The 19,355-nt window shown below is 39.4% G+C and overlaps 1 protein-coding gene and 1 long non-coding RNA gene across 37 annotated transcripts in view; one reads left to right on the forward strand and one right to left on the reverse strand.

Annotated features, from left to right (window-relative positions):
- Positions 1-19,355, reverse strand: part of LOC121943406 (uncharacterized) — a 131,848-nt gene that overhangs the window by 1,491 nt on the left and 111,002 nt on the right. The window contains exons 2-3 of the long non-coding RNA XR_015776787.1: positions 1,291-1,684; positions 331-566 (exon numbers count right to left, since the gene is read on the reverse strand). This is a non-coding gene — a long non-coding RNA (uncharacterized LOC121943406). The remainder of the gene's footprint in view (positions 1-330; positions 567-1,290; positions 1,685-19,355) is intronic.
- Positions 3,579-19,002, forward strand: sh3bgr (SH3 domain binding glutamate-rich protein). 36 transcript variants are annotated; one of them, XM_088078729.1, is made up of 13 exons: positions 3,579-3,767; positions 6,131-6,316; positions 6,588-6,668; positions 8,411-8,500; positions 10,816-11,007; positions 11,615-11,641; positions 13,204-13,227; positions 13,646-13,672; positions 15,029-15,052; positions 15,323-15,349; positions 16,439-16,480; positions 17,323-17,378; positions 18,282-19,002. In XM_088078729.1, exons 1-12 carry the CDS (start codon positions 3,723-3,725, stop codon positions 17,338-17,340), a joined length of 783 nt encoding a protein of 260 aa, XP_087934855.1. In that variant the 5' UTR covers positions 3,579-3,722; the 3' UTR covers positions 17,341-17,378; positions 18,282-19,002. The 36 variants fall into 36 exon arrangements, with proteins under 36 accessions (XP_087934855.1, XP_087934856.1, XP_042342424.1 ...); XM_088078730.1 differs by having other exon boundaries at positions 10,819-11,007; XM_042486490.2 differs by lacking the exon at positions 16,439-16,480.

Raw genomic sequence — 19,355 nt, forward strand, 5'->3', positions numbered from 1 at the left:
GAATAGCTATTTATTTGGGGTCGTTTTACAGATCCAATACCGATACCAATTATCAGTAGTTACTGAGACCATTAACCGATATTTGGAACATCATTTCAATATAAATTTGATCAATTCAATAAAACACTGATACAGATAATCAGCAAAAATCCAAATATTTGCCCAAATAATCAGCCAGGCCAATAATCTGTCGACACCTACTATTTATATTTCCACTGTATTGGTGTTAAAATATAATCTACATGGATGGATGCTAAAGTGACACTGGATTCCTCCACACATAACTGAAACAGCAGCCCACCACCATCCCACACTCCTGTTCCTCCATACCACTATTCTCCTGTCTTGTCCTCCAGCTCTGCAGAGGCCCTGGTCAGCCTGAAGATGAGTTCCTCCCTCTCCAGCAGGCTGTGATCCTGACATAGCAGCTGTGGGTGCTGGACACTGGCTTTTCAGCGTTGCAGTTTATTTTGTGTGGCTTGTAGCTGCCTTGCCTGATTGTCACTGCAGGTGTGGATCTCACAAAGCAACCCCTGCAGGACTCAGCTGCTACGCGTGGTGAAGATCTGTGAATAGGGATGACGTCAAAATAATGTCAGCAATGATTAGAAAATTACTGTAATTTGTGTTGGGAAATCACACACAGGCATTAATTGGCATAATAGACAAAATTTCAGACTTTCAGCCTAAAGTGAGGAACCAATGAGCAAGTTCTGAAATTTGGAACTTAAGTAGGAATAGATGTATGATAACAATATAATTTTTATTTGTATATTTTGTATTTACTTGCCTTTCACACATAAAATGCCACCAAAAGTGTTAAAAATGATAACCTAATACATATATATGATAATATTTTAATATATATATTTTTTTATTTATATAAATATGTGTATATCTATCTATCTATCTATCTATCTCTCTCTCTCTCTCTCTCTCTCTCTCTCTATATATATATATATATATATATATATATATACACATACACATATTTCTATAAATAAGATTTAAAAAAATACATTAAAATATTATTATTATACAGCACATGGATACAATAACTAACTAACTAACTGACTTTGGAAATAAGATGATGCATGGTTCACTGGGGAGAAAAAAAACATTTTTAGTTTTTAGTATGAGTACCCAATAAAAGCCATGAATTTGAGCAGTGATACCAAACAGACAAAACCAAGCAACCTGTGAGAGGTTGCCCTCAAAGTCTTGAAAGTGTTGCAGCGCCATCGTGTGGCGACACCAGAGCGCCTTCAACTGCTTGATGTCAGTTCTCACCTCACTCAGCTGCTGCTGCAGTTCAGACAGCAGACTGGATGCGCGACTTTGAAACCTGCCAGCCTTGATCTGAGGCAACTTCACGACTTGACGGTTTGCATTGTTTGTTTTCTGCATGTGGGCCCTTTGTGCTTTTTTTTTTTTTCCTGAAGAACAGAAAAGTTATGATAGGGTGAATTATATCCAGTATGTTTACACATAAACAACATGTGCCCTGTTAAATAAAATGTCTTTTCTTTCCTCCACAGGTGTTTGATGCCTGCCACTTGTCTGATGTTTTGACTTTTGGTCGTCTTATCTGTAAGCAGGTCAGCAGGGTCTTCAGATTAGCTGGAGGTGTCAGTGCTGCAGCATCACCACCACACATCACTTATTTAGGCTATTGGCTTCTTCACTGTGAAAAAAGAACAATTGAAGGAAAATGTAATAAAAATGAAATAGATCTAGGAAATTTACCATTTACAAATCAAAACAATATGCAAAGCTTGATAAAGAGGTTTAATAAACTTTTTTTGAGGTCAGTTAAACTCCAGACCTGGGAGACTGACAACAAAACCTTTGACTTTTGTCTCTATAATCATGACTGAAGTGCATGAAAAACATTTCCTCCACTATAAACTAAAGGAACGTAAGAGCATCATAGATTTACTTGCTCTTTTTTCTCATGTTACATACTACTGATGGTAAGGGTTGTAAATATTTAGCTAGCTAGTAACTAATTACCTCTTGATTATTTTACCAGCAGTGTCTGGGAGATTTTTTGTGAGGTCACTTTCATGGAAGATAAACTGGTTCACACTGGGAGTTTGGTTTTTTTTTTCATCATTTGAATGTTAATTAGGTGCCAGAGTGCATTACAAAGCATCAAAGTAGAGACACACCCACCCAACAGAGATCCTGAATAACCTGAATGCTAAACCCTGAATGCCCTCAAATACTAGAAATGCCCCTGCACCCATGGATGGATTACTGAACAGGACTACAGCCCCGGGGCCCAAAGTGCCCAGGCCCCACTGGCCATCACCTGTAAAATGTCACTCAAACAACCAAACAAGAAAAAAACATAAAATGAATGCAAAGGAACTGCAAAATAATTGCAAAAATGGGCAAAACAAACCCCAAAGGACACACAAATACCACAAAGAGACACAAAACCACAAAAATGCATACAGACTACAAAGACATGCAAAATAAAATAAAATAAAACAATAAAATAAATAGGGGCAAAACCACCACAAAGTCTGAGTGTCTTGCTCCTATAGCCTCATTCCCACTTCACAAAAAACCCACTTATACCCACTAACATCTGGCTTTTCAATGCAATGGGAATGCATACAATTGGTATTCACTCTCAGGTCAAATGACTCTGCAACAGACAGGGGTTTTTATGCTCTGGCTCTGATCGGCATTGATGGGATAACAACACCCAGGTGAACACAGTAATTTCAGCTCTTTAACCAGCGAGATGCAATGATGTGCTGTCATTAATTTTGTCTGTGTCCACCTAAGCAGCGCTAAAACACCGATCCAAATACATCTGCACCGAGTTTGAAAGGGGGACTTAATAAGTAAGGGATAAATAACAAGATACACAACAAGAAGAAAGTATGAGATGTGGTGGGGCCTTTGGCATATCAGTGCCCAGGGGCCCATTTTCTCATTATCTACCCATGCCTGCGCCCCTGTAGGCCGACACCAGACCTGTGCATGTCTGCTGCTACTGGATTTGCCTCTTTACAAAGATGAATGAAGACAGCAAACATCAAAAGGTTGAAAACAGGCAATTTCTTTATTACATCCCTGCTGAGAAAAATAGTTAAAGATGGTTAAGCTGGTTGAGTTTTTTTGGGCTGCTGGTCAACCAGCATAACAATTTTAAGCTGTTTTATTTCAACAGGGATATATCCTACTGATAAATAAAATGTTTGCTTATTAGCCGCCCCTTGGTCTGCTAATATTTTTCGACAGTGCCCCCCTTGGTGAAGGAAGTTGGATGTCTCTGCTTTAGTGAATCAAGTCAACAATTTCCCTTTTTGTTGGGGAACCCTATCCAAGGACCCCAAACAGGCCCGAGTCCCTGCGTTTGGAAACCAAAGCCTGACAGCGTATAGTGCTGGTCAGTGCTATTTCTGTCCATATATGCACTCAGCAAGGAGCTGGAGACGAACTTCACTGTCCCCTGCGCCGACAGACAGCTGAAGTTGCCAATCAGTCGGTGTGGTGCTGCGCCCCTAGGGGCCAACCCGCCAATCCTGCACTAATGGAGCCCGGAGACAAAAATAACTTGAGCACTGTGTGTGTATGTGTGGGAGTTTGCGTGTGTGATCTCAGTGCTATGTCTCCGTCCTGGGTGAGCTCTAATAATAGAGGAGGCCGCCTGCTCCTTTAAGAGCCTACTTGTTGCATTTTCTAAAAAAATATATTGTAACAAAATGGTTATCAAAGTATTTCTCGCCTCTTCATCGGGATCCACTGCGGTAAGCATCCAGCGACTGATTTCTCATTAAAGCCAACTTTCTTACTCCTTATAACGATCCGCACTTTCACTGACCCTCATTCAGGAGCGCTAAACCTCGAAATTAATCTCACTTGCCTTTAATTGCGCATACATATAGCTCTTTGCATGTTTATGACTTGATATACGCGTAGTTTAATGCTTCAGCAGAGCTAATTTAATAATCTCGCAAGTCGATGTGACTCACATGCAGAGCTTTCGAGAACAGGCTCCGAAAGTTTTTCATGTCACGGACCCCGATATAGAGACCACACAGGCTAACCGGTGTTGGTGATTTTGGCCCTCAGAAACAGCCTTTTCGTGCTATTTGTGTTTGGATTTACCTTGAGGTGACTGTGTAAACACTGCGTGGGGTGATAACCACAGCAGGGGGGAAGGAATTGATTTGTAGATCTACTTTTGGCAAAGCTTAATAAGCAGTTTGAAGTAGTGCAGGGGTGACATGGTGGCCCAGTTGGCCATTAGTTTTGACTCACAACTTTGTTTTATCCTCTGTGTGGATTTATTTGCATGTCTCAATGTTTGTCCATCAAGTGTATCTTAATGAAGGTGCAAGTTCCTCTTACTGTGTTAGGACTCTATTTATGACTGAATGTACAAGTCTGCTTTGAAAATCCAAATTCCACCAGTTTTGTGCTTTTTTGGGGTTGGGTGGGGTGTTTAGAATAGAATAGAACAGAATAGAAATAGTTAATTAATCCTGTGAGGGAAACTGTTTAATGTTTGCGTGTTAATGGTTGCAGTTATTTTCATTATTGGTGAATTGGATGATTTTTTTTAAATTAGGGACTGTACTTTATCAAAAGGGAGGGGTGGCTGGGGTGTGACTTTTTCTTTTTCTTTTTTTAAAGTTATTTTTAAAAAAAATCTTGACCCTTAAAGATTCAACATTCGAAAAAACTTTGGCTATCACATAGTGAAAGAAAATTGCCTCCAGTTGGGGGCTCAAACAACATTTTAAAAAAGCAGTCACACCCATGAGACTCACATAAAATCATAAAAAAAATCATGCAACAGTTCCATAGATCAATAAAAACACATGAGAGCGGTAGAGCGCCCGCTCACTACCACCATATACAGAGGCTGTGTCCTCACTGCAGGGGCCACAGGTTTGATTCCGGTCTGCAGCTCTTTGCTGCATGTCATCCTCTCTCTTTCTCCCTTTCATGCTTTGTGCTGTCCTATCACAATTAAATGCAAAAAGCCAAGAAAAAAATGTGTGCAAAGCTGCATTAAAAAAAAAAAAGACTATCGTGCCTTGTTTAAAACGTATATATAATATACATATAAATATACATATAAAAATAATAATATACATATAAAAACTTAAAAGTTCACGGGCAGGGTGTTTACTAACACATCTTATACCATAGAACAACACTCAAAAGTCTCTGATGCTGGTGTGAACCACAGACCTGATTTTAGGCATCTAATCAAAAACCCATTCAAAAAACAGATTAACTTTGAGGCGAGGGAACGGGAGGTGCTGAAATGCACGTTTTAGACTCAGCACTGGGTTCTCTATTTACACCAGATGTAGGTTGTATTGGAGCCAGTTCAATGAGCAAACAGCATGTGAGTGAGGGTTATCAACAAAACAAACAGCTAATTTCTTAAACAAAATGCAAATTATTTTTAAAAATTATATGTTTGAGGATCACCAGAAATTCTAAATGTGATGCTAATTCCTGTTTTACAGATTCTGAATATGATGTGATTTGGGCTTTTTTAAAAAAGTAAACATGCCTTTCAAACCCAAACGGTGGGATTCAGGCTCAGAGTGTGACTAAAATAAATACATAAAACAACCATCTCAAGTTGTATGTCCCTCCCCTAAGCCAAAATGAAAAACACAAGTCTCTCCTGAGTGCTTAAAAATATATTTGACATGTCTTCTTTTGCAACCTTAGACTAGTATTTAAGAAATAGTAAAAAAGAGACCACCATGATATCATACTTCATATTACATTCCTGACAGCTAACAGTCCAAAGCACAAAGATATTCAGTCTGCAGTGATATATTAGGCATTTGTGTTTGATAACTTGAACAACAAATCAAATGTCAAAATAGTTCATGTTCTGTTGATCAATTAATTGTTCTAGCCCTAGTTTATATGTTTATTTGGTTGGGCAGAGGACCAGAAAAAGGTATAACACAAACCATAGTGTCATATTTAGACTGTGTGTACTAATCATCCCGAAAAACAGACAAAAACACAGCAATTCTCAATCTTTAAATTTAAATATAATAGCCTTTTCCCAACTCGCTGTGCATTCAGTGTTGATTACCTTAACACTCATGTTACTTGTTCCTCTGCTTCCTAGATCAAGAAGAAGCAGCAAGATGTGGTCGGCTTCCTGGAGGCTCTTAAAGTGGACTATACCCAGCTAGACATCGCCGGCAACGAGGAGAACCGCATGTGGATGAGGCAGAATGTCCCTGACGACAAGAAGCCCGCCAACGGTATCCCCCTGCCCCCTCAGATCTTCAATGAGGACGGCTACTGTGGGGTCAGTACACAGAAACATACTTGCAGCACAAATACTTATCTTTATCAACCAGTGGTTGACTTCAGACACTCTAATGTGGCCGAGAAACTAATGGGCAGGTGAACGGCACAGGGCCATTATCGGAGATTGTCTTCTGTTCTGGTTAAAACACATAGAACCTACTGTTTGTGGAATTACTACATTTGTGCTCCACTGAATACACACCATGAGTAAGTAGGAATAGAAGATGTGGTTAATTGTTAAAAATGTATTTTTTTCTGTTTATATGCAGGACTATGAAACATTCTTCGATGCCAAAGAGGACAACTCTGTGTATGCCTTCCTGGGGCTGCCTCCTCCTCCTGGATCAAAGGTTAGAAATATTTTCTGTTTTCTACTGTGAACAAAACCCCCCCCCAAAAAACAGCTCCTAACTGAAATAATCTTATTTCTTTCACCTCTATGCCAGGCTGCAAAGCTTCTGTATTACTACAGCATCAACAGTTTAACCAAGGAGCTTATATATTACACTACAGCATGTTTAAACTCAGATAGACAAATTCTGGTTCGGCTTTCTGCAATAGCTTTTAGTAGTGACCACTATGTGAAACCAGTAAGTCAATGACTAGAACAATATTATTCAGGCAATCTGACAACAAATCTCAGAAACACATTAAAGCTATGCAACCAACTATACTAACCCAGCAGCCATCAGGACATTTAACAACTGTAAAGTCCTGCACAGAGCCTGAAATGAACACTTGCCAAATACCTCTATGAATGCTGAGAACAGTTTTATCATTATTTCATACATAAATGCACATCCTGACCACTGCCCGCATGGGCTTACAAAACAGAAAAACTAATTTAAACCAGGTGCTGCACAAGCATTTTCAAGCAATACTACAGAATCCAAAACAGTGAAAAGCAGAGGTCTTTAACATTTTTCTGGTTAAGGCCCCCTCAGCTGTAAAAGAAATGCATCAGGGACTCCTTACTACATATATTTCATAAAACTGAGACGCACATTAAACTGCATGGACAGACGCATTCGGACAGATGACCATATCAGCCTCAGGCTACAGTCTTGACCTGTATTTGCTTTCCAGGTACGTCAGGAAGAAACTCCATTTTCGCAAAGATAAGTTGGAATAAAAGGCAAAATATGTTGAATTTTTTGAGAGAGAAAAAAAATCTTTAAAAACAATAATTTGGCAGCCCCCCTGCAGTAACTCTGAGGACCCTCTAGTTGTCACCTTCTTGTTGAAGACCCAGGCTGTAAAGAATAACAGATAATCATGTTGTCAGACCTTAATGACTATGAAAAAATGCATAGATGAAGCGAGTATAATTGTAAACTACTAGATAAATTAAATTAAAAACTAAGTACTATTTAGTCCATCTTGCCTTTTATTTTCTCACTTATGAGACAAAGTTGGCTTGTTTAAACACATACAAATTATTAATTTGTACATAAGAATATAACGGGATACTATCAGGCCATTTCTCAAAAAATGTACCTTTTATCCAGAGATAAATGGGGCTGACTTTCATCCCTATAGTGAGTAATATAAAATTAAAATGAAAGTTATGGATGTAACTATGGTTTAATGAATCCTGGATGACTGCCAGAGTTCTTGGCGACTCAGTATCTTGGAAACTGATAAGAAGTTTCTGTAGGACTGATGACACCGAAAGATGTATTGGCGCCTGGGTCATCTGAGGTAATTTGTGACATTGCTGGTGTAAACACTCGACCTGCGCATGCACGAAATGTAAGATATTCAATGTTTAAGCAGTGCCTATGGCACTCAGGAAGGATGACATCAAACACCTGACACATCTGTGGGTGATAAATCTCATTTTTGGATGTCATTACTTCAGACTGAAGTGGCCTTAAAACTTTTCAGATCTTACTTAATTTTATTTTACTATGGAAGACATTGAAATGTATACATAGAATTTTATTTTGAGAAAATTATTTTGGTTTGAAAATATTCAGAGTGGAAAACTGCAAAACATAGAGGATATATTGACTGGTGATCTAAGAAGTTAATCTCGAGCCCTGATCCTGTCTGAAACAATATGTTAAATCCGACCATTTCATTGAAACAGGAAGCAGAACAAGCCGAAAAGGCGCACATTGTGGAGAACGGGACCCAAGCTGAAGAAACTAATGCAGAGGAGAACGTGGATGACTCAATAGTAATGCCGTCGTTGCTATCATTTCTCCCTCGTTTTTTGTTTTAACTGTCTCACCTTTTCCTTTCCATCCAGTAACTTCTGTCCATGCCCGCTGACTTAAAAAGACTCCTAATTTCCTCTCCTCCACTCTGTCCCAGTCATCACATCGACTAATCTTTGTGTTCTGCATGATTGGGACTTTTATTGGTCACAATAACACAATATTTGTCATTATAACACCGTGACATTGCATCACTGAGTTTTGACTGCCACAGAGGTGTTATTACATTCCTACAGTCCTGTCTATAATTACTACTTTTCAGGGGAATGTTTGGTTTGCATTGTGAAATTTGATGTTTTATTTTTGTGGTTTAGTTCAATGCATACAAGAATTCTGTGTCTTTTACACTTTTTTATTAATGTGACTTTCTAACAGTTTTTCCCTCCAAAGAAAATCCCTGCTGGTTATCAGTTTCACCGCAGTGCAGATTAGACACACTTTAGCCCAAATCTGAAGATACCAAACAACAGACGTCATTCACTTTCTACGTTTAAATCTTGAAAATACTGACCGTCATTAAAATAATAAAATCATATTTAACTAATTCCTCTACTTCATTGATATTTCTACTTTTGAATTTAAAGTATCTGAAGACGATTGCATGGATTTAACATTTTTGCATGAATTTAGCTAAAAACATGACTGAAGAGTTCTGCTCAGCTGAACCTGTGATCTTCCTTTTGTTATCCAACAACCTATAATACAGTGCTGCATGAACAAAGTGAAAAATGACTCCAATTTAGGGGAATTTTCTGTCCAGCAGAAGTTCAGCTGGCCTTTTTATTTTTTACTTCTTAACATTTTGGGAAATTAGATGAAAAATTAGGTGCCACTCTCAAGTCTGTGAGATAAATGTGGAACTACAGCCAGCAACCGGTTAGCATACCTCAGCACAATCTTTGTCCATAAAAAACAAAATGTGCCTACCAGTACCTTTAAAACTCTAATAAACATGTTAGATCTTGTTAATTTAACCTGTAATAGTTGGAAGCAAACTATTGTCTAACGTTTCCTTTAAAGGTCCCATATTATAAAAAGTCATATTTCATGCCTTTTTTAGATATAAAGCAGGTACAGGTGCTATATAAATACTGTGATACATACATACAATACAGTCCACAGAGGAATGCACACAGTCAGTATCAAAAACTTTGCCTTATGACGAGCTGTCAGGATTTCTGTGAAGTTATGATGTCCCAAGTACACCACATAGAGTCAGAGCGCAACTCATCATACTGTGAAAGCCACGGCTTCAGTGCCACGAAATGCACACAAGGGCTGAAAGGCTATCAAAATGCCTGTAGGTAGCTTAAAAACACTATGGCAAAGGGTTATTTTAGCACCTTATGTCTACCAGAGAGGAAACGTAATAGTTACAGCTACAGTTTGTCTGGTTAAATTAGCAAAATACTTGCTGCTAAGTGTCAAGGTTCCACAGTTTCCCCCATTCTCTCTGCTGACCCCTCACTTAAAAGCTCAGGTTGTTTCTTTTTTTTTGCATTTTTTCTCGATTCAGCAGCTTAACAAAACAGTTCTGGGTTCTTAACGCTGTTGGTAGTCCATCCCAGCACACAGAAGCTTTTAGCCATTTTTGGGTTGTTTGCTAGCAGTTGTAAATGTCAAGGGATACCTTTGACATAACTTTAACTTGATTATTTTAAATGGGTGTCTTTGAATTTCATCTTGGTTTTTTGGAGCCAGAATTGACGATAAAATTTGGAAGAGAGGGTGGATCTGACTAAGAGTCTGAGGACCCAATCTGCAGACAGTGTGTCACACAAGCACTTGCTTTGTTTTTCAGCCTCGTAGTTTGTTGCCTGGCTAAAACAGAGCGTCTCAGTCAGGGTGAATACAGGTATATTTAGTCAGACAGTATGAGAAAAATGTGGTTTTTGAACATAAAAGCATGTAAACATGTTCAAAGTGCAAGTACGAACCTGAAAAATTAGCATAATATGGGACCTTTAAGGTCATGACTTATTCTCACCTATGACAAAAAGTTTGCCTTCAACTCATGATGCATCATTCCAAACTTTTGATTCTTATATAGGAAGTACTGACTCTTCACTCTCTCCCTTTTAACTGCTACTACTTCCTCCCCTTTATTCCCAGGATTGACTAACACCCACCATTTCTGAACCACTCCATCTGATGAGCTGACCATCTTTGTGCTGTCCAAGCGGTGCCTGAACAAATATGCCATTGCAACTCTTTTTAAAAATCACATCATTTTGCTTTCCTTGACCACCAGTTCTTGTTTTCACCTCACAATAAGGAGGTCCCAGTGGAGGAGCGCAATGGGGATGCACACGGAGAGGAGGAGGAGGAGGAAGGAGAGGTTGGAGAGGAGGAGGAGATAGCAGAGGAAGAGACTGCAGATGATGAAATCACGGAAGGAGAAACAGCAGGAGACGAGGCCCCTGCAGAGGAGGAGGAGGAGGAAACAGACGAGGCCACAGAGGACACAGTAATTGCCCCTCAACTATAGTCCGGCCTCCTGTAGTTTTTCCTCTCAGTCTGTCCCTTGAATGTTTGAAATGAGTGTCTTCTCCTCCACCTTTCCATCATTCCTGGAATGCTGTTTTTCCTTCCCTCAGCGTCTCCGCTGTCCCTTAAATGTTGTCCTTTTCTTCCATATTAAGGGTTTGCCTCCATTTTAAGTGCCTGTCGTCCTCGTACTGCATCTCCCCATTCTGGATTCAGTTATTTATTAACCAAAAAATGTGTAATGTTCCTGTTCACTGTTCTTGTTTATTCAGCAGCATTGGACATTTAACCTCTGTTGTTTTTCTGCAACTTTTTACTGTTTTTTTTTTTTTAAATATCCTTTCTTGTATCTTTGTACTTTGCCGATAACATTGTTACCAGTTGTCGTTCATTCTGCATTTCACTGCATATCCAATCCCTGTTAACTGTCCTGGTCAAGGTGTGTCAGTAGGGTCCCACTTATTCTGGTTCTGTAAGCCTGATCTGTGTGTTGTGTTTCAGTATGAATATACAGTATGCATTATGTGTGCGGATTCGTCCGTACTGTGTGCACATCTCTAATACTATCTTATCTCTTCTGTTAACAGGCCCGGGCAGAGGAGGAAGAAGAACAGGTACGTTTACCAAAAATGCATGAACACACTGATGCCTGCTTGATCTGAAAATAAGGATTACTAACATGAGCTGAACTCGTAGGCTATCTGTAAATGAATTTGTTTTGGTTATCAACTGAAAACTGTATTAATGTTAATGATAGTGTGAAAGAAATTATTTTCTCAAGCAGATGTTTGACATTGCAAAGTAGAAGTGAGATCTATCGTCGCTTTATTGTTCTCCATCAAGGCCTCAAAAAGAATTTGTATTAGTGAAAGTTTCTCTTCCCCTTTTAAAATGAGCAATTTTATTTCAAATTTTACTTATTTACTCAAACATTAATATTGTTTTTAATCAATATTTTGTTGGAATTTGTTGAAATATATCACTGGTTCCCAACCTGGAGATCCTGATCCCCACAAGGCGGATTATTATTCAAGATTGAAACTTAAAAAAAAAACCAAAACAGTAATTATAACAGGGTAAGGGCATGGTGAAGACCTGAACACGAGCTATATTGCCTCATACTGCATCTGAGAAGTGTGCAATAAAAATCCCATAGAGAAGAAAACACTAAATGTGTCTAAAAAGAAGCCTTTTATGTATCTGTTATTGTAAAATGAAGAGAATTGCATAAAAGTTACGAAAAATATCACTGTATCACTGCCATATATCACTGTTATTGTTATGAATTGAATATTATGTAAAATATCCATAAAATGTGTCACTTAGTCCGGAGTCATCAGTTAAGTCAATGACTAGAAAGAGGTCATCAAAGGAATTAAGGTTTGGAACCAAGAAAATATATCTAATCCTCTTTCCCATAATAATTATAATCATCATAATAATCCTAATCATCATCATCATAATATGCACAGTTGATCCAGTGCTTGCCTCTAATGTCCAGTAAGACAGAAGATGATCAGCCTTATTCAGAGGTACAAAACCACTCTCACAGTAAATTATTGCATTTTTATTTTGCAACACATAACACTCTCCTATTCTACGTCCAAGGACAGTGGATGGTTTTTTATTTTTTAATTCCCTTTGACTATGCACAAGCAGTTCAATGCCTGAAATCTCCTTTTTTCCCTGTTTTGTAGCTTTTAAAAACACATGCCTTTCATTCAGCCCATGTGCCAGACTCAAGTGGTGGGAACATGTGTTATGATCATCAAAAAATAGCAGCCTCACACCACTGAGAAAAAAACATATAACAAGCAACTTTTTTATTTTTAGAAATGCTATATTCCACGTTTAACTTAAGGCTTTGGCATCTAGTTTTTACTGTCGTTACCGCCCTGCTAATGTGGGGTTTGTTAGGTTCTTATTGTCAGCACCATTTTTTACTGAGGTTACACAGTCTCCAGTTTAGGCAGCTGCATGTATTGGCATGTTTCCTCAGCTCTTGTTCCAAGTCCATTGAAATCACCTGACTCTTCACTTCACATCACTTCATCATGCATCAGTTTCAGAGGTCCATCTCCTGGTCGTCACACCAGTCTTGTCCTTCATGCACGCTCCGTAAGACATTTGACCCCTTCTTTGCCCTTTTGTCCATCTCTTGGTTTGCTCCCTCCAGGAGGAAGAGGATTTGCAGTCAGAGGTAACTGTGCGTCGGTGATCGTCTCTTTCTGCGGTTCCTGCGTATAGTCTTCAGCAGTGTGGGTTTGATGGTGCAGAGATCAGTGAAGGCTGCTCTGGTTGGGGTGGGGCGGGTGGTCTTGTCTGCTGTTCCCACTCATCTGTATACTCTTTCATTTGCTCACCTGACCTTTCTCTCCTCCTCTCTCTGCTCTCTTCCTCGTTCTACTCCATTTTACTTAACCATTTTGTTTTCTTTTCTTTCTGCTAACATCCTGTTCCTCATTTCTTCCCAGTTTCTGTAGCTGCCTCCTGACAACCTCAACTATCCCCAAATAGTTTCCATTTCAATTCAGAAGACTTCTCTATGGTGCATGTCTGTGGTGCTCTTTTGCTCCCCACACAGCCTGCTGACCTGCTTTCTGTTATTTTACTTGTAGGACGAAGAAGAGCTGCGACAGCTTGAGGTAGATTCATGTGATTTTTTTTTAACCTTATCGCCTTCCTCAGTTTCTTTTTATGCTTCCTTCACCACCACCTAGTGTATCAAACATTCCCTCAGATTTTCTCTTTCACTAGTTCACTAGTAGACTCTGTCCCACCGAGGACTCACGATTCATAATAACATGCAAGGTTAAGGACAACACTGTCGGCAATACCAAGAGGTTTTGCTCGCAACCTCAAGTGTGCATTGTCTCAATCCACTCACATGTGCATTGATGATTTAAAGGAACAGTGTGTAAGATTTAGGGGAATTTCATGGCAGCGAGTGGTGAGGATTGCAAATTGCAACCAGTTTAAATTTCTACAGGTCAGAATTCCTTCAGTATTTGTTGTTCAGGAGCCGAATTATCAGCAGAGGTTTATTTATCAATGTCAAAGCACTGAATAAAGCAGTTTCACGGTAAAATCAGTGTTTCTTCTATCCTGTTTGGCACATTGTAGACAGGCCCAGCCCAGCTCATGCTAATATGTGCTTACCCTTTCTCCCTTATAACTTATAATCTAGAAGTTCAGGAGGTCTTTACCGGGTGCCATATTTTTCGCAGAGGTCTTTCCTCTCAAAAACAAACAGAGCCAGTGATTTAAACCAGTAAAAACAGGAAACAAAGCAGTTTCGAGGTCTATTTTTCTGTTGCTCTCGTCTTGGAGGGCTGCAAACTTCATTGGCTGATCTAGAGTCAGTGTTTGGTTTGTTCATTCTGGGCTATTGTGCAACATTCTAAGTTTTAGGTGATTATAGACTGAAGATAGCATACGTATTTAAATATATTCTATTTCTGCCAATACATCCCCCTAAATCCTACAAACCAAACCTTTAAAGTATGAGCTCAAGTGCTTGTCATGAGGACATTGCCTCAAACACATACACACACATCTGCACATAAACAGGAATGTAACCTCCAACACTGCAACTCACACCAAAACAATCTAGACTGATAAATAGCACGACAGGTAAGAGGAAAAATATGTAAGATTGATTCTGGGATGAACTGTCTTTTACACCTATAAGGCCAGGGATTCTCGAGCAAGACTCATAAGATTTGTCATCAACTCAGCAACTTTTCTCACAGCATTGCTTTGACCCTGGGTGAACTTCCCCAGAGAGTCCAGACTTCACAAGATCCCAGAATTTAACCGAAAAGGTCCAGTCTAAAAAAATGTCCCTGTTCTAAGTGCTGTGTGAAAAGAGCTCTGCCTCACTGAGACATTCCAACCTCTGCCTGATCTTCCATCACGTATGCTCCACTGCTTTGCTTTGCTTTGCCCTCTTTCCTTTCTACCTTTCCATCTATATTGTCGTTGTCTCACTTCTGTTGCAGGAGCAAGACCAACAAGGCAGTGAGGTAGTTTATTGTTTGTGGCGTCTTGTGTATATTTTTCTATAGACTTCCTTCCTTTTGTCCCTCTCTCTCTGTCTCTCTGTGTGCTGCATGGTTGATTTGTTTCCACGGGGATGCCTGATTGTGTGCAGCATGACAAATTTGACATTTGCCTTGAACCGTAGGTGGATTTAGTGTGGTAACAAAAAAGCGCGTCCATATACGGATACCAAATTAAATCTTTTCTACTTTGTGACATTCCCACTAAACACCACATGCTTTAACTTTCCATAGGAAGAAGAAGAGGCTGAAGTAGAAGAGGTATATTTGTTCATGTTTTGCATGGTGTGAATTTTATCGGGATTGGGACTTTTATGCATGATGTGATTGCATACAAAGACTTTAGGTGTATGCAAATATTTCTGCTGTCTTCATCCAAGGCAGGTGTGTGTGTCATGCAGTTCAGTGCACATTGTGGGAATGTGACTCTGATTTTCACCGATGAGTGTTACTTCAAAGACAGTATTTACTGTTGGTTCAGTGTATGTAGTGTGCACAGAAGAACATTTGTTCAGGCGTTTTCTCTGAGTCTGCCAAGACATCTTTACTTTATTTTGTTTGATGCCTCGAGAACAGGTGGAAAGTTTTGTTGTGTTGTGTTGTTCAACTCTGCCTGCGTGCACACGAGCATAACTTGGACGTGTTTGGTTGTGTTGCACAAAGAGGGGACACTCTGACCTGACAGCGGGGACATGTCTTTTTCTTTTTTTTAAGAAGTCATGTCTTTTGTTTCTTTTTGCTGAAAGCACCCTGAAACAAAGTGGATGTGACAAGTTTCAAAGAGGATAGATGAGATGGAGCGCTTCTTGTTATTTTGCAACAGGAGGAAGAAAAAAAAAATACAGAAAAAGTTGCACTGGATAACCCAGTGGATTTGTTTCCAAGCCGTGTAGATCCATTTGGGATAGTGTTATCTTAATGTGCATGACGGGATGGAATTAAGTGATTGCCGCATCTAATTATAGATAATGATGTGAACTCCATTTGTCCCTTGGTGGATGTTTTGCTTATTTCAAGTCAACAGACATCAAACTGCCATTGCAGCCTGAGTGATTGCACTTAAAACATATAATGACTTAAAACACCATCTGATATGATGCACTATTTTAAGCATCACTCTTATTGAGCTTAGGTCACCTCAGGATAGACTGAAATCTGTGGATCATTAGTGTCCTTATTTTCTCTCCTCCATGCTGTCTTTTCCGGCGACCGCACCTCTCTCGGGTTACTCCTCCATTTTTAACCCTCCCCCAAACTACAAACACAGACATGTGATGTCCTCTCACCTTACTGTCAACTGGACTTCACACAACCCCCTCATTTTCTCTTTCTTTTTTTAACGTGTCAAAGGAAGAAGAAGAAGAACAAGAAGAAGAATTGGAAGAAACACAGGTAGTATTGCAACAACGACCAAAATCCATTTTGTCACTTCTGCCTGTGCTCGACATGTCTCCAGAAAATCACTCTTTTCATCTGGATCTGCGTGGAACACAAATATACTCATAATTCAGACCCAGTAGTCGCTGATTTTTTTTTGGGAACCAGAGTCTTGGTGGGAAAAAAAAAGGAGAGAGGAAAGCTTTTTGCTTTTTTGTACCATCTGTCAGAGGAATCATCGTTGCTTTATATTTGTGCAACAAATTAAGCAGATCCAACTGTAATCTTTTTTCTTAAATCCACCAAGCTTAAAGGCTCACCTGCCCAATAGATCTGACCCAAGTCACTGGGACAAAGGCGCTGAAACAAGGCAACACATAAACTGCCCCAGTTTGTACCAAGTTAAATGGTATTTCTACAAATGGAAGATGCTATAATCACATAACACCTCCACAAAACACAGATTTTTATTCATTCTTGAGGATTTTTTTTACATGTCATTTTTCTCTTTTTTTTCCCAATTATGTCTTTATTATTTTCAACATTTAACCATTAACAAACAAACACACACACATGTCCTTGCCGCAGTGGCTGCGGATTAGATTTCGGCCTCGGCCCATTACTGCACGGCATCTCAAAAACAAAAATAATATGATTACACAAAGCAATTAAGGACAATAAAATAAATGAGTAAACTAAGTAAGTAAATAAATGAAATGACAAAATAATAGAAAAATAAAATTAAGAAATACATCAATAGATTAACTATGGTCACAAAAGATGTCTGTTTTTTTCTAATTTTTTTTTTTTTTTTTTTACCTTGTTTGTTATTAACACACGACTATTTCCTCTAACAGGAGGAAGAGGCTGAGTAGTTGAAGCCAGATGACGACATTGACTTGCTACTATCCAGGTAAGATCACTTCACTTTCTCCACTGCTGTGTTTCAGTGCTCCTGCTGCACCACTGGAGGGCAGTAAGACATTATGTGAATAGGTAGCAAACATCAACATGAATAGGTCCCCTTGGTGCTGCTAATATATTTGGCATTTATGTAACCAGATTAATTAATATGTGTTTTGCTTTCATGCGCCTGTTTGACCCAGCTATCAAATCAAAGGCCTCTAAATAATAACAATCCATCAACCTCTCTGCTTTATCTACGTCGTATACTGCGACCATGAAGCAGCGTTATGGTATTCACTCCAATTCTGTGATCCTGCCTTTACATATAAGATGCATAAATCTCACACACTGATGCTGATGCTCTCCTTGCTTCACTTTGGTGTTTGCATAGAGTTTCTGTTGACACGTACATTAAGGTAAGAGGAAACCAAATAATGTAGCACCCTATTTACAAAGGACTGCCACCACTGTCTCCATGTGCAAACAGCTTTAGTGAACATGCAGAGTGCCTGGGGATCATCTGGAGCCATAACGAAAACATCCCATATCTTTTTTCATCTCTGAGGCAGTGATGATGATGGTGATGATGATAATAATAATCCTAATCTTCAAAGCATATCTTTTAGTCCCTCTCTGCATGTCAGGCATCTATGACCCACTGCATTAAGAGCCACAGAGCAAGCTTTGAACGAATGCTCATCTCCTGCCTCCCTTAGCTGTCTCCCCAACCCCTGCGAGCCCCTGTCATGCCTTGTTAGAGGAAGCTGCGAAGTGAACTTCAGATGTGCCTCCGGAGGAGCGGGCATGCTGGGTGGCACATGCGGAGCAGTGATGGTGGCTGCCTCAGCCACCACAGACAACTGGGAAATGTGTGGCCTAATTTTTTTTCTCTAATCGCCTTGTGTTTCAGCCTGATGGAGCCTCCTGTTAAATTCTCTCCCTGACCCGCGACGTTTGACCTCCTCCACCCATCTCCCAGGCCACACTGGACCCCACTGGAAACTGTCGGTCTTGTGCTTGAAGGCGCCATCCAAACTGAAAATTCCTCACCCACATTTGCACCCCTACGCCCCCTTCCCTCTTGACTGCAATGTTGACTTAATTTTTATATTTTGCGTTTAGAGACATACTGTAATAAAAATGCGCGGAGTAGCCTAGTAGTGTCAGTTTGTTTTTAATGAGTAGCTTTTGTAAAATGCAAGACAGTTATTTTGTTAAACTCAAACATATTTCTCATGTTTTACTTTTAGAAATTCTAGTTTTCTAACACAAGAGGCAGTGACCTTTTTCGAAAAAAATTGCCTTAGCATACCTCTGCTTGTGGCCTATTTCAGATTCAAAGGTTTTAAGTCACTCTCCAGTGTGCTCTGCTCTTTCATCAGTACTTTTACCAATACTATGCCTCAAGAACTCCCTCTATGGACTGAATGTATTAAAGCAAACTAAGACTTCTAATGGCCACATGAGAAAAAAAAATGCACATACTGAAAAATTGCAAACTACTCCACCACCAATACATTTACTTCTGCCAGTACTGCTGTCTAATCAATGCACTTTGTTGAATGAAGAGTGAAACATGAGACTAAAACTTGGTTGCATTGGAAAATGCAATAAAGTAGACTGGTAAAACAGTCAGTGGTTCTATTTTGTTTTGTTTTAAACTCGTTTGTTGGCATATTTATAGATCAGTGGGCCATTGTACAGAGGGGGCAGCGCAGGGCAAAACAGGAAAAAAAGCAAATGCTTTGTTCCAAGAGATCCTGATGATGACAAATGGTACCATAGAAATATATTTTGGTAGGACATTGGTAGTACTTTGAAAACCTTGTAAGTGTTCTTCAGTTGTTAATACACAAAAGGCTGTATTTAAAAGGGACCACTGCCATAGTTACTAAGAATAGGAAGGAATTTACTCTTTGTTTATACTGAGAGCCGCTGAACAGAAATAAGATGTGACGTGCAGCTTACTGCTGTTAACAAAAAC

This window comes from Plectropomus leopardus, chromosome 6, assembly GCF_026936395.1.
Source record: "Plectropomus leopardus strain MGB_pleo_1.0 chromosome 6, ASM2693639v1, whole genome shotgun sequence".
Lineage (NCBI taxonomy): Eukaryota > Metazoa > Chordata > Actinopteri > Perciformes > Serranidae > Plectropomus > Plectropomus leopardus.